This window comes from Glycine max, chromosome 13, assembly GCF_000004515.6.
Source record: "Glycine max cultivar Williams 82 chromosome 13, Glycine_max_v4.0, whole genome shotgun sequence".
NCBI lineage: Eukaryota > Viridiplantae > Streptophyta > Magnoliopsida > Fabales > Fabaceae > Glycine > Glycine max.
This window is the reverse complement of record NC_038249.2, coordinates 4,929,806-4,945,606: the sequence shown is the minus strand read 5'-3', so window position 1 is coordinate 4,945,606 and position 15,801 is coordinate 4,929,806. Positions and strand designations below refer to the sequence as shown.

At 37.1% G+C, this 15,801-nt stretch overlaps 1 protein-coding gene across 1 annotated transcript; it reads right to left on the bottom strand.

Annotated features, from left to right (window-relative positions):
- Window positions 1-546: 546 nt before the first annotated feature.
- LOC100775664 (nucleobase-ascorbate transporter 1) lies at window positions 547-15,195 on the bottom strand. The gene is made up of 14 exons (XM_003542270.5): window positions 14,991-15,195; window positions 13,260-13,357; window positions 12,797-12,973; window positions 4,036-4,136; window positions 3,876-3,951; window positions 3,336-3,395; window positions 3,061-3,248; window positions 2,875-2,971; window positions 2,080-2,166; window positions 1,828-1,886; window positions 1,635-1,726; window positions 1,387-1,464; window positions 1,149-1,309; window positions 547-961 (listed from the first exon to the last, which is right to left on the bottom strand). Exons 1-14 carry the CDS (start codon window positions 15,064-15,066, stop codon window positions 749-751), a joined length of 1,563 nt encoding a protein of 520 aa, XP_003542318.1. The 5' UTR covers window positions 15,067-15,195; the 3' UTR covers window positions 547-748.
- Between the last annotated feature and the right edge of the window lie 606 nt (window positions 15,196-15,801).

Here is a 15,801-nt window from a genome sequence, read left to right as displayed (position 1 = left end):
TGCAAAGACTAACAATGATGGTAAGGGAGGGTTATGAATCGCCGACGGTAATATGATTGAACGAATGAAAGGAAGCAAAGGGGTAGAAGGACTCCTCCACGTGGGTGTTATTTTAATGGAGGTAGTCTTTTTTTCATTTTCCACATGTAATATTACTGGTTATTTAAAAATTACTTAACCATTTTTAAGGTAAAAAGACACAACCGTTGGATTTTAAGTGCTATATCTGGACGATTCCTATTAATTGTGACTTGGTGCCAAACTTTCCTAACTATGGCACGCTAGCTTAGAGAAATAATTGTTTTTTCAATAAAACATGATTAATTAACTAGTCAAATGTAATTAAAGGTGAACATTTAATGATGCTTAACCTGTGCAAACTTACACAAAAAACGCGTACAGTAAAATGACTAAATTCAATTATAGACAGAAGATTTTTTTTTTATTAAACTAGACATAGAAGTTAATACTCATAAATAGGAATATTTACTTTTGCTTCTACTATGAAGAACTTTGCCAACATGATAGCCACACACACAAAGGGAATGGAGAAAAGTTTACTTTATTGGATCTACACAGCATAGTCCCAAATGCTTTACAATCCTCTGTTGGACCAAGGTTTTAGGTGGTCAACAAAAAAATTGGGTGATGGTAAAGGAAGAATAGCATTTGTTAGTCATGATGAATTCTGGCATGTGCAACTCAAAAGAAAACCTAATCTTCTACCCTGGCTGGCTCTCATTTTCCATCAAGTAGGTGGGAAGAACCTGTTGAGATTGAAAGGCAAAGTATAGAATTCTTCATTTCTGTTATCTCCTCTAAATGTTCTAAACTTAACCCACCACGGCATCCCTCGATCTTTTTTTGACCTTTCGACCTCCAGAGTGTTGTCAAGTAACACTGCCACAATCAAACCTACTGTTGCCGGCGATGAGAATATAGTGTTCAAGAAAGCATTGAACTGCAATTACCAAAAAGTAGAATCAACAGCATTTAGACTAAATTACTAATTCAAGCAAATGAAAGTCAAATTAGAGAGGAAAAATGTTCTGTTAAAATCATTAACATTCCAATTTACATTAATTAGGAAAATGATTATAACAAATCACTACAAACGTAAAAGCTCATGGCTATTAAGGAACACTCACCCATCCAGCATTAGTATGAACAGGACCATGGTGTGAGCTGGTCCAATATTGATTTGAAAATTGAGGCACAGATATTCCAAGGAACAGTGTGAGCCCTGTGATAATAAGGTTTCTCATAGAGTTCATGTTTGTGAACTGAAGAAATGATATGCCAACTGCAGCTGATGAACATAGAAAAATATTAGTGAATGTGAATAGAGGAACTGGAACAACTTAACAATACAATCTCACCACGTACCAACAAGGCCAAAGAGAACACAGTATAATGCAGCAAATATTGGGAAGGGTATGGATGCAAACACAGCTCCAAACTTTCCTGCACATAACCGAAGTGAAACAAAGCAGAAGAGTTAATCAAAACTGTTCTCTTTTTTCTCATTGCATACTGTTAACATAAAAGGCCAAACAGCTTTGATTGATCAAGTGATTTGAAACTGGATTGCTTTTAGTGTAGTCAAAATTTGTGTTTGAAACATCAATACTGACCTAAAGTAGAGAAGAATATCATAAAACCAGCAGAAATTTGAACAACTCGGCGACTTCCAACTCGGGTTAGGCCAAGGAGTCCTACATTTTCCCTAGAATAACCAACAATAACGCTCATCATGCTACCATGGAAAGATATAAAGGTCGTATACAGGCAGCAACTTGGACAACAATTCACTTAAGGGAAACTTACACAGAAACAGTGGAACCTGTCCCTGTTCCATAGAGACCGTCAAGTAAGATACCAATCCCCTAAAAAAAAACAAAATACGCTCTTAGACACATATATAACTATTATTAGTATAAATATGAATGCTGATTAAGTCAAAGGATTGATATCTTAAGTCTTAACAGTATCTGATTTAATGAATAATGATCAAGTATAACCTTATGCATTTCCATTGTAGTAACTGCACTGTTTGAGCCAACAACAAAGTAAACTTACCTGCCAACCGATGCCTCGACTCAACACATAAGCAGGAGGTGGAGTGGCAATAGCCAAACGAGATGCGGCCTTATATGCACCAGTTGACTGCATGAGAAGTAAATGGTCAAGCCATTGTTGGAAATTCACCAAAATGGGGGAGGTGGGGGTGGAGTATTACTTCGCCTCTTTTAATCATGATTGGAGAAAAAGACTTTACCACAACTTAATCAAGTTTCAACATCAGAACACTATCATACTGTAGTTTTTATTTTGTCACACTGTAGTTACAAAAGCAATAAAAATAAGAGTAAATTGCACTCGCACTCCGTGAGCTTTTCTCAAATTACACATACAACAACGACAAAGCCTTATCTCATTAGGTGAGGTTGGCTACATGTATCACACAACGCCATTCAACACGGTTAAAAATCAAAGTTTCAAAAATATTATTCCTACACATAACACGAGTCTTTTTTCTATTCCTACAGTAACCTCCTTTATGTTTAAAAACGTTACACTAAGATCCCCTTATATGTTTGAAAACATTACACCGACACCCCTCATATGTTACACAAACACCCCCTACAAGGGATGTGATTGTATTGTAATGGTTAAAAAACAGGGGGTGTTTGTGTAATTACACAAAACCTCTAGGTGGTTAGCCTAATTTACTCTAAAAATACTATACAGGTGAATATAATAAAGTTCTGAAGATGAGCCAGAAGCAAATCCCAATGACAGTTGTCTTGCTAGACTAGTGATAAGTGTGGGAAGGGAACAAAATAAAAGAAAACTAGGAATGAAAATAGATACCTCCACCATTGATACAATAACCGCAGACATCATTGCAAATGAATGACCAGCAGAAAATGTTGGTGGACCCCATTGGAGAGGGTATGGGAACATGAACCTATTAGCATTAAGAAAAAGATAAATAAACCGAGACCTCACCAAAACTAATACATATCAGACGATGCAAAATTAGTATTTTGATGTTACCATGGGGCAGTAGATATCAGATTAGCTCTGTCCGTGCGACAACTGTTCTGTGTTATGGTGGGTTTATGCCGATAAGCTCCACTGGCAGTCAAAATGACAGAGTATATCCAAACAATTGTGACACAAATCAAAACTGGAAAACGTTCAAAGATAGGAATGTCTCTAAACGGTCTCACATGCTTTAGATACTGCAATTTACACCAAATTAGTTTGTCTCAAGGAAAAAAAATTAATAACTTGATAACACTACATTCTGGTTATACTAAATCACTTACTTGTGACAACCCAACAACCAACAACAACATTGGTATGCCAATTTCTACACAGTTCCCCAACTGAAACAAAAAGTAATAAATAAAATTATGTGAAATAGTATGGAAATATTGTTTCCATTGAGCAATAGTGAGCATGGTTAATCAAATGATTTTTCTGAAGAAAATTTTATCCACACTAGTATCAGTAGACGGATTATGCAATATTAAATATTCCAGAAAGACAATCAAGATTAAGACATCTTACCCCAAAAGAAAATGAAAAAAGAAACCCACTAGATGAAGCCCTCAATTTTGTAAGCTAAAAGCAGAATATCAAAACTTCAACATAGAAAATTTACTGTCATTTAAAATAGCTGACAACTTCAGGAGACAGATTTAAGACATGTTCCAGAATTTTATTTTTTTTGTCGTACAGAATAACCTTTCTTCTAGATGATATTGATAATATGATAGACATTCAAATGGCCATGTCATTAGATCTGAGATCATTCTGTGAATGTTTATGAGCATGACAAATAAAATAGATTGAGCCACACCTACCGCAGGAAATCCTCGTTGAATTAACCCTAATCCAACCAGTCCAACTACAGGTGCCATGCCAAGAGGACTGAAAAATCTGGAGAAATTCATATAGTAGTAAATGATTGAGCATTGTTTTGTTATTTTCAATTTTTAAACACGTTACAAGCAACTAGAATACCTTGAGAAAAGACCCCATACTTGACTGTAACCCAGGACTATCTGAATGCTTGAGGCTACGATTAGAGCTCCTTGTATAGCTCGCATTGTTTGTAAAAATCTCTGCAAACCAATCAGATTGCAAGATCTCTTTCAATACCCTACCAAATAAAAAAGTATTTTAAGTATATTTCTAAGAAAACTCAATTTTTTTTTATCGGCAAAAATATAAATTCATTATAAATAATAGAGAAAGCAGTATAAGTGGTACTGATTTACATACAGCCTAACAACAACAGGAGCAGAGCTGTGGTTAACTAATACAATATACAGAACAAGTATTAGGGAACCAAAGCTCTGGCTATAGACTAGGAACCACCCACACACAAGATCTGTAAATTTTATATACTATTCCCTAATACTACTAGACCAAGAATGAAATGGGATATCAAATCCTTTTTCCAGGTTTTTAAGCCAGGTCCAGCAGAAGAATAAGGCATCCTCCATCAATTTATGACCATTGAAACTTTCATTTAGGAATACAATCCTATTCCTATGATGCTAAATACACCAAGTGAGGGCGATCCACCAACTCTGCCATCTTTGACCCTTAAAACCATCAGAATTACAATAAGAAAGTTGAAGGAAATGGTTTTTCAGGATTTCTGAGAAAGCCCCCACAATATTTACCCACGACATCGACTCCCACCACAACGGCAAGATTTTAACACAGCTGAAAAATAAGTGAGATTCATCCTCCTCATGACTTCTGCAAAATGGGCAGCTAGCATCATTTATTTCCATGCCTCTTCTTAAATTATTCCTTGTAGGCAATCTATCCCGTATTAATCTCCAAGTAAAGATTGAGGCTTTACTTGAGATTTTTAATTTCCATATTGCTTTAAACACTTCATCCTGAGTCACAGATGACAAGACTCTATTGAGAAGTGTATAAGCATTTCCCATTGAATACTTCCCACTTGAATCCCCTCCCCAAGTCCAAGTGTCTTGTTGCTGCATTTGTACTTCCAAACCCTGTATATGTTAGAAATTTGGCTTTTCTGCCTTTTCTTCTCTCCATTCATCTCTATAAATAATACATAGCATTTATAACTACTTTAATGACAATTGATCCTAATTCCTGATTTGTACAACCTAAATTAGGAATCCTAAATATATCTAATTAATAAGCTGAATACTATTCCTAATTTATAATAGGAAATAAATATACATATAACAGAGCAGCTGATTTTTAGGAAGATAATAATGGTCCAGCGAATTCCTTTCCTAACATCCCCCCTCAAATTGATGCGGGTGATCAAGGAGCATCAATTTGTTATTGAGAAACTGATGCCGAGGACGAGGAACAGCCTTGGTAAATATATCTGCAAGCTGAAGTTGCGAGGTAATGTGGGGAAGAGAGACAATATGATTATCAAGAGCCTCACGAATGGAATGACAATCCACTTCGATATGTTTGGTGCGTTCATGGAAGACTGGATTGGCAGCAATCTGAGTGGCGCTAGTATTGTCAGCATAGAGAGGTGTAGCCTCGGTTTGAGGGAAACCAAGCTCAGCTAAAAGACCACTAAGCCAAATAATTTCAGAACAGGCTAGAGACATAGCACGATATTCAGACTCAGTGGAAGACTTAGAGACCCGGGCTTGCTTTTTGCTTTTCCAAGAAATAAGTGAAGAACCAAGAAACATGCACCAACCTGCCCAATCAGCATCACAATAACCACCAAATTAAGAGATGTCCCAGTAGGAAAGAATAGCTCCCTATGAGAAGTACCTTTCAAGTAATGAATGATACGTCGGACAGTAACTAGGTGAAGGTGGCAAGGAGTGTGCATAAATTGGGTAACCTGCTGGACTGCAAAGGAGATGTCAGGACGTGTAATAGTCAAATAATTAAGACTACCCACTAACTGACGATACAACAAAGGATTAGGTAGAATGTCACCCTCATCACGAAGAAATTTGACATTAACTTCGTGAGGAGTATCCACAGGAGCAGCAGATTGGAGACCAGCCAAAGAGATCAAATCGTTAGTATACTTGTGTTGATGAAGAAAGAGACATTTGGGATGAGAATTAACCTTAAGACCCAAAAAATAGTTAAGATTGCCTAGATCCATCATATGAAAAGAAGCTTGAAGTTGTCGTTTGAGGTGCTGTATTGACACATGATCAGAACCAGTAATGACCATATCATCAACATAAATAAGAAGAAGAACAATACCAGCTGTGGTGGTTTGAATAAATAAAGAAGAATCATATCGACTTTGAGTAAAAGAAAAGCCAAGGAGAGTAGTTCGAAAATTTTCAAACCATGCCCGTGGTGCCTGCCTTAGACCATATAAAGAACGTTTGAGCTTGCATACACCGACAAAAGAAGAAAACAAACCTTGTGGATGGGTCATATAAATATCTTCAGCTAGGTCACCATGAAGAAAGACATTCTTCACATCCATTTGATGGAGAGACCAGCCCTTGGAGGCAACAATAGATAGCACAGTTCTAATAGTAGTCATTTTGGCCACAAGTGCAAATGTCTCATCATAATCCACTCCATATTCCTGTTTGTTTCCCAAAGCAACCAATCGAGCCTTGTAACGATGAAAAGAACCATCAGAATTAAGTTTGATAGAATACACCCATTTACAGCCAAAGGGTTCATCATTAGGCGGGCATGGAACAATATCCCAAGTATAATTCTCCTGAAGTGCCTGCAACTCCTCTTGCATAGCTTTGACCCAACACACATCCTTAACAGCCTGTGAATAGCATGTAGGAATAGGAATGCTAGATAAAGTGGCAGTAAGAGAAGTAGGGGAGTAACCATACCTATCTAGTGGACGAGAAATACAGCTGGATCTACGAGGTGCTATTGGTGTACGTTCAGGTGACGGTTCAGAGTCGGGAAGGGGCGGGACAAGAGGGCGCCTAGTATATACATAGCCTGGTTTAAACCGTTATGTAACATGAGAAACCTTAGGAAAAGAAGGAAGAGTAGCAAAACCATTAGCATTAGGAGAAACAAATGGAAAGAAATCTTGATGATCAAAGAAAACCACATTCCGAGAGATACGAAAACGCTGGGCAACAACATCATAACACAAAAAACCCTTCTGAGTGGTACCATAACCCATAAATGCACATTGAACAGACTGAGCCCCAAGTTTGTGACGTTCCAAAGGTGGAAGGTGTACAAAACATACACAACCAAAAGGGTGAAGATCATCATATCTCGGTTGTATGTTATAAAGTCGAAAGAAAGGAGAATCAAGGCCAAGAACCTGGGAGGGAAGGCAATTGATCAAGTAGACAGCAGTGGTCAATGCCTCAACCCAAAAATGAGAAGGAACCGAAGCCTGAAGAAGTAATGCTTGTGTGACATCAAGCAAATGTCTATTCTTTCGCTCCGCAACGCCATTCTGTTGAGGTGTATATGGACATGAACGTTGAGAAATAATGCCTTGTTGCTGCAAGTACGTTTGAAACTCAGCAGAAATATATTTCCCACCAGAATCGGTGCGCAAAATCTTAATGCTGGTGTGGAATTGATTTGCAATGTAGGCCAAAAATGTCTTAAACATAGAGAAAACTTGATCTTTAGAACGGAGAAAATATATCCAAGTAAAGCGGCTATAATCATCAATAAATATCACAAAATACTTGTACTTGGCATGTGATAAGATAGGCGATATACCCCAAACATCACTGTGAATAATGTCGAAACATTTGTCAGCGCGATGAGCATTAGAAGGAAACGGGAGGATTTTGCTTTTAGCAAGTTTGCATACAGAACAGTTAAAGGATGAACCAGGAATGGTAATTTTATTGCTTAAGAATCTATTTTTCAGTAAATGAGACAAAACAACTGAATTTGGGTGACCCAACTTTTTGTGCCAATCCTCATACTTATTTGTGACACCAGTACAATTAAAAGACAAAAGTCTAGGTAGAGTAAACTGGAGTGGAAATAATATACCCACTTTAGGCCCCGTCGTGATCACCTTCCTCGACACCTAATCCTGCACAACACAACCAGCCCGAGAGAAATTAATATTGCAATTGTTATCCACCAATTGTCCAACCGAAATTAAATTCGAAACAAGTCCTAGAGAGACAAATACATGACGAAAGGAAGGAGTAATATCACCAACGGCAGTGATTGAAAGAGTATTACCATCAGCAATCTGAATGTTTTGAGTGCCATTATAAGTGCGAACATTTTTTAAATGTTCCGAGGTACCAATCATATGATTGGAGGCTCCAGAATCAACAAACCATGGTGAAGATATATCATTAGACTTACCCTGGATGCCTAAGGCAGATAATGCAGAAAGCACCATTTGTTGCACCTTCTCTAGAGTTAAGGCATCAGCATTGGTTGGGACAGAAGTGGGTGTCTTAGTCATAGAATTAGCTGCATGAAAAGGTTGCACCTGACGCCGTGGTGGTCTAGTGGGACAGTCCGTGATGATATGGCCACGCTGCTTACAATAGTTGCAAAACTTCTTGGTGCAATGGTGAGCAATATGACCAAATTGCTTGCACGAATAACATTAAACCTGTCGTGTATCACGACCTTTGCCTTTATCCTGGGCAGTATAGGCAACAGCAATAGCTATTGAAATAGAAGAGTCACGGGACAAAGCTGCTTGAGTGAGAAGACGCTGTTCTTCCTGAAGCAGTTCACCAACACATACATCCAGAGAAGGAAATGGGTGTCGATTTAAGAGAGCAGCACAGACAGCTTCAAATTCAGGTCTCAGCTTCATGAGGAATTGGTCCCGTTTAGTGACCTCATAAACCTCTTGAACAGTAGCCAAAGAAGTTTTCAGAACAGCAACATGAAGTATAGCAGAGTGTTCAGCCCATAAGTTCAGGAAACAAGAATAATATTCCTGAATAGAGAAATTAGCCTGACTGTAATTGGCTGTCCAATTCCAACTGAAAGCGTTTTGCGGAATGGTCTTGATTGAAAATGCTGTTGAGATAGTCCCACATGTCTTTGGCAGTAGAAAATGAACGCATGTTATTGACCATTAGAGGCTCAATGGACCCCAAAAGCCAAGAAATACTCTGGGCATCCAGCGTCTCCCAAGCAGCCAACTCAGCCATTGTCGTGGGTTTAGAGGAGGACCCATCGACATGTCCCCATATGCCTTTTCCTTTCACGAACATCTTGAACTGAAACTCCCAAGCAGCATAGTTCTTGCCGTTAAAGCGAACACAAAGATTCTCCATAGTCATGAAAAAAAAAAGCCAAGAGCTCGTGCCCAAAAATAAAAAGGGACAAGAACCAGGAACTGAAACACGAACCACGAACGAGAGAGTTACAAGAACGAACCAGAAGCACACGCAAACAAACGAGTGCCAGTGTCGTGCGTGCGGCCAAGCAAGGACCAAGACGAAGAACAAAAATAGAATCACGAATCAAGTGAGAACACAAAACTGGAAAGATTCACGTCGCTGTCAAGGAGACTCGTGATACCATGTTAGAAATTTGGTTTTTCTGCCTTTTCTTCTCTCCATTCATCTCTATAAATAATACAACATTTATAACTACTTTAATGACAATTGATCCCAATTCCTGATTTGTACAACCTAAATTAGGAATCCTAAATATATCTAATTAATAGGCTGAATATTATTCCTAATTTATAATAAGAAATAAATATACATATAACAGAGCAACTGATTTTTAGGAAGATAATAATGGTCCAGCGAATTCCTTTCCTAACAGTATATCCTCTATAAAACTTGCAGCTGCAGCTATTTCTCCTTCCATTAAAAACCTCCTCCATTGAAGTTGTGATTCCCAACCTGCGTTTGTTGTTTTCCCCATTCCCAACTAATACAATCTTGGATACTTCTCCTTCAGCAATACTCCATCCTCCTTCCAAGCATCTTCCCAAAACAGCACCTTTGAAACACTTCCTATTTTCCATTTTATGTTGCTGTTAAACCAGCTCCCTTCCTCCGGCAAATTGCAAATGAAGCTTAGGTCCCTCCACCAAATAGATTCTCTGTTGGATCTTCTAATCTCATCCAGATTCCGCCATCCTCCGTATTTTGAATTCAGAACTTGTGCCCACAGTTCACCTTGACAGTGAAACAAGTTCCAATGCCATTTCCCAAGTAAAACATAGTTAAACTTCCTCAAATCCCTGATACCTAGACCCCCTGCCTCCTTTGGCATACAAACTGTTCCCCAGCTCACCCAGGCGATCTTTTTCTGATTTGAGTTTCCTCCCCACAAGAACCACCTCTTTAGCTTTTCCAACCTGTCCCCCACCTTCATCGGCACCCTGAAAAAAGAGAAATAGAAATAGAAGTTGATTTCAAGCAACCTTCAATCCATCTAATCCATTTAGGACAAAAACCCATCCTCCTCATCATATACAATAGAAACTCCCAGCATACAAAGTCATACACCATTTCATAGTCAACTTTGAACACAAGACAACTTTTATTTTGTCTTTTTGCTTCATTGACCACTTTATTAGCTATAAGCACACTGTGCAACATATGTTTCCCTTCAACAAAAGCAGTTTGGCGTTCGTCAATGATGGTTGGCATGACCTTCTTCAATCTTCTAGCTAACACTTTGGCCACAATTTTATGCACACTGCCTATTAATGAAATAGGTCTATATTCATTTAAACTTTGGGGACCATGGACCTTAGGGATTAGTGCTATGAATGATGCATTACCCCCCTTCAGAAAAACTCCATTAACACGCAATTCATCCAAGAAGCGAAACAAATCTGATTTGATATCATCCAAAAACTCCTTAATAAATTTGAAATTTAATCCATCCGGTCCAAGACTCTTCTCGCTGTTACATTCCCACACTGCATCCCTCGCCTCATTTTCAACAAATCGAGCCACCACAAAATTATTGTGTTGCTGTCCAATGGATCTGAAATTTACCCCATCCAATTTCAGTCTCTCCCACTCAGATTTCTCAAATCTCCTCTTGAAGAAATTATGAGTTTCCTCTTTGACCCTACATGGCTCCACTATCTAGCAACCATTAACAAACACACCTTCAATTGCTTCTACGCCTCCAAGTTATAGTCATGTGGAAGAACCGGGAATTATCAAGCACCTTCCTTGATCCATCTAGTCCTTGCTTTTGCCACAAAATTGATGCATTTGAGTGTGCAGCTACCCACAAATCCTCCTGTAGTTGCCTTCTCAATTTTATTTCTTCAGCCGTCAATTGTCTATCATCACCTTCTACTGCCAACTTGTAAAGCTCCGACTCTAGTCTTTTTATTTTCTGTAGAATGTCACTGAACTAGGTTTTGTTCCATTCTTTCAACCTCTGTTTTAGTCTCTTAATTTTTTCTTTTAATACAACCCCCCCCCCCCAGCCACTTACATGGGTCGCTACCTAGCTATCACGAACCACCTTCCTAAATGATTTGTCCCCAAATCAACAGTCTAGAACCCAAAAAGGTTTCGGGCCCCAATCAACAAACGAAGATTTGAATAGAATTGGACAATGGTTAGAAAAGTTGCGGTCCATTATAAATTGTGTGCTTCCTTGCCATTTAGCAAACCATTCTGCAGATACAAGCACTCTATCTAATGTACTTTTGGCAGCCCCATTTGGTCTGTACCAAGTGAACTTTCTCCCCACTAGAGAGCATTTTTCAGATTGCAACTGCAGATTTGTTCAACGTTGGATCAGACTGATTTTTAGACAGTAGGTTCTACGCGCGTGATACTTCAAATTGTCCGGTTGGATCGGGAAAAAGATAACTGTAGAGAGAGATAAATGTTTCGCATTATGTGCTCTATATTTTGAAGTTTTATCTTCTTGTCTCTATATTTTGTAGCACGTTTTAGTGTACTTGTTGGAGGTTCTCTTGTATCTTCATTGATTATAGTGGAGTTATTTCTTTGGTCTGGACCCGTGGTTTTTACTCTGGCATTGAGTGGTTTTCCACATTCAAATTGTGTCTCTGTTTTTCCTTATTACTCTATTATAGAGCTTTGTTATTGTGCTGGCATATTTTCCCCATCACCCTCCCCTCGTCTTGCCGCCACTATCGTTGCAGTAAGTCGCTGGTATCCTTTTCCGGCATAGCTGAAACCGGGTGTCTCAATTATCCTCTCTCTGTTTCGCTCTCTCACTTGGTCACTCTTTCTCTCTCTACTGCTCTCTCTCTCATTCTCTCTCTTCTAAGAAAACTTAAATAGTCTTATAGCAGTTCCCTAAATTATTTTAGGTTGCCAATGTCATCTATCAAACATCTAGTTCCCATGTCAGCGGGAATTAAACTTTAAACCAGAAAATTTATTAAATATTAAATATTGAGACTAAAGTCAAGTTTAAAGTTTTGGGATTCACCTAGTACCATGACGCATAATACCATGGAACCCTACAAGTCTTCTACAACTTCATAATGTGCATTCGATGAAGTGCATAAATACTAACAAGTGATTTTCCCGTAGATCAATAATTAGCATATCTGCAACTAAAATCCTCCTATTTTCCTTTTAAATAATTATTGACTAAAGTTTGTCGAAAATATTAAATCCTGGCTTCTATGGCCTTTTTGTTTCCAAAAGTGCATTCAGAGAATTTCCATCATCCATTACATATCCAGAACTCATGGAGAGAGAGAGTACAGAAAAATTATTAGTGCATTGATGCTTCTTGATCAGTCGTTTAATGCTAAGAATCAAAAGGCCAATATTTAAATTTTATGTTCTTCAAAATGCACAAAAACGAAAAGAAGGAGCAGGAAGCTTACTTCATGAGGATCATTGATTCGTTGCAATGAGGAGTCACTAATAATATGAGCAATTGGAATTACATATGCAAATGAACCTCCAACTACAGCAGGAAGTCTTGTTCCAAAAAGTGCTTGGAGAAGTGTGTTAATGCCAGCTACAAAAAGTAGTGTCTGTATTACTTGTGCCTTGTCACCCTGTTTAAACAAGAAGCCAAAACACTAACAATTAAAATCAGCATCAAACTGAAAAGCAACAAGTGATTTCACATGAATTGACAGATCCGGCTAAAGAACACCCCTTCCAAAATATTAACATGAAAATAAAATTAAAACCTAGAAAACCAAATGTTGAACTAAGACACAATGGATTGGATGAATATTATAATGATCCTACTATCTAGATCAGAACAAATGCGTGTCTGAGTGGCTCTTTGAGAATGGAGGACTGAAGAAATAACACAAGGACAGAAATTCAACTTACAGAACTTCCTCCCATAGCTGGAACAAGCATTGAAGGGATCATCACACTTGTGCCAAGCATCAATATGTAATTTTGAAATGCTAATAGGATGGTTTCAGCTGCAATACAAGTCATTCACAATGAGGGAAGAAAAAAAGTAATAGATAATTGGTTTCTTAATGTCAAGACTAACAATAGATAACACCCCTAACATTAGATTTTAACTTTCAAAATATACCCTTTAAATCATGCAGAACATCAGATTGATAATTAGTTTCTTGAAATGAAGCAATATCACACACAATTCACAGCATTGTGATATTGCAAACTTCTAAAAAATTAAGGATTAGTTTTCAAAATCTAAAGTGGCACTACCGACTCACTTCTCAAGAACAACATATCATGAGCCTTAAGAGACACCAACTTGTTGGTGACATATATATTGATATCATATCATACATATTAACATTTTGAAATTTGAAGACTTTTTTTTAAATCTACTAATCTGTCTTTTGTGTTTATTCTCCTCACAGAACCATCATAAAACTCTAATCAAAGGACGAAAAGAAAGAAAAACATATATTTCATCCTCAACAAGAAAAACAAATAAATAAATAAAGTAGTTTGGTACGAGTGCACCGACTGTTTAAAAACCAGCTCGGAAATGGATCTCAATTCTATCATTTAGTGAATTAGCAAATAGCAGGAGACGGTCCTTAGAGGGAAAGACACAATTCTTTTGTAGTACAAATTCCCAGGACATTACTGCCCCAAAAGGTCGTGAACATTAAAATCATTAAATATTTTTCAATTTCATCATAACCGGAGTGACTAGATCCTTCAGTTCTTTAGACAAAGAACCCAGAACATAAACACAAAATAATAAAACAATTGAAATAAATAAGGGTGAATTATAAATTAATATAAGTGGGGCCATTACTTTTAAGACGTTGTTACTCGAGAAGTAGTAGAAAGTGCTCTAAAATGCAGGGTAAAATGGTAACTACCAGATAATGCATGATTACTAGCCTTATTTTGCTATTGTCATTACTTATTACTGTTTCATAGCTAAGGAAAAGTAGAAATGATAATGAAATGCAGGTCTATTAAAAAAACAGAACGTCAACGCAACTATTTTTTTTTTCAAATAAAAAAAAATGACCTCTTGAGAAAACAAACAGAAAGGAGAACAAGTTTTTTTTTTTTTCTTAAAAAAAAAACTAACAGAAAAGTGCAGAGTCCCGCTCTATCTCAACAGCAACAACAACAATATAAAAATTTGAACTTTAAGTCCACATTTTCAGGACCAATGTAACAGCCTAATCTCACTTGTTACAAAACGTGCAGTAACATATCACAGAAAACCCCAACAAGGAAACAGCTTTAATTCAAGTAAAGCAAAGAGCATTCTATTATTTCTTCAGTCCATTTGAGTTTGATATACTAAAAGGAAGCAACATGCTATTAGGAAACTGAAAAACCAAAACAATCGCCATGGTGTTCCAAAATAGAAAACTTAAAATAGCTAACATAAACAAGCACTTTTTTTTTTAATTAGAGGAGAGGATGGAAAAGCACATTAGAAACTAAAAATAAGAATAAAAAATGTAAAATGAGGAGTGAAAAAGTAAGTTTGGAAGAAGAGTGACAATCAGAGGCCTTTGTGTTGTGTTGTGCATGAGTGTAGATTATAGAAAGTGGAAAACGAACAAAGAAAGAAACTCAAATGAGAGAGAAAGAAGAATAAGGTACCCCATGGAGGATTGGAGTCTATGCAGTACTCAAGGTCCTGAAGCTGCTCCATAGGTTGATGAGTAATGTCAGCCATTGTCTTCAGGCAAAGAGAAGAGCTTCAACTTCAAGGAAGAAAGAAAGAAACGCAGATAAAAAGAAAACGAAAGGAAGGAAGGAGGAAGCAGAGAAGAAGAATTCAGAACAAAGTAAAGTGAAGTGCAGCTAGATATAAAGTGAACTACAAAAGCATTTAATTTTTACTTTAATGTAGTATATCAGAAAGAAAGTGATGTGCTTGTGTAACGCCTTTTTCTCTTCTGTCATTTTTATTATTATTAATTCAATTTGAAAGGGTGGTGATTTACAGAACTACCCCATCAACGAGAAGTGAGGTAGGCCCCACAAATTCAGAGCTGGGTCAATGGAGCAATGACGTTCTACTGTGGAAGTTATGTTGGTCTATCTGGCCTTGTCAATGACGTCCACCATTGTTGGTAACTAGTGTTCAAATTAACATGAAGCACACTAAAATTAAATTTTATAGTAAAATATCTTTTTTAGAGAACAGTAAAATATTTTAAATCACAGAAAAATTTATATTTTAAAGAAAACAGCGATATAATATAAAATTATGTTAATATTTAGTGTTTTAAATTTAAATTAATCGAGTTTTATTATGTAATTATTTTAAGAGTATATTTAATATTTAAGTAAATGATATTATATTTAATGTTTCCAATCCTTTTTTTATGTAAATGTTTCCAATCTTTAGCTTTCTGTGGCTAAAAAGTTAACGCATAATCACACAATGCTAGATTTAATTAAAATA

Excerpts from the sequence above, each read along its gene's own strand:
- LOC100775664 (XM_003542270.5), bottom strand. The coding sequence starts at position 15,066 with ATGGCTGACATTACTCATCAACCTATGGAGCAGCTTCAGGACCTTGAG. Across the intron at positions 4,137-12,796 it reads GAATCAATGATCCTCATGAA|AGATTTTTACAAACAATGCG; the intron begins GTAAGCTTCCTG and ends ATTGGTTTGCAG. Across the intron at positions 962-1,148 it reads TTCATACTAATGCTGGATGG|TTCAATGCTTTCTTGAACAC; the intron begins GTGAGTGTTCCT and ends TGGTAATTGCAG.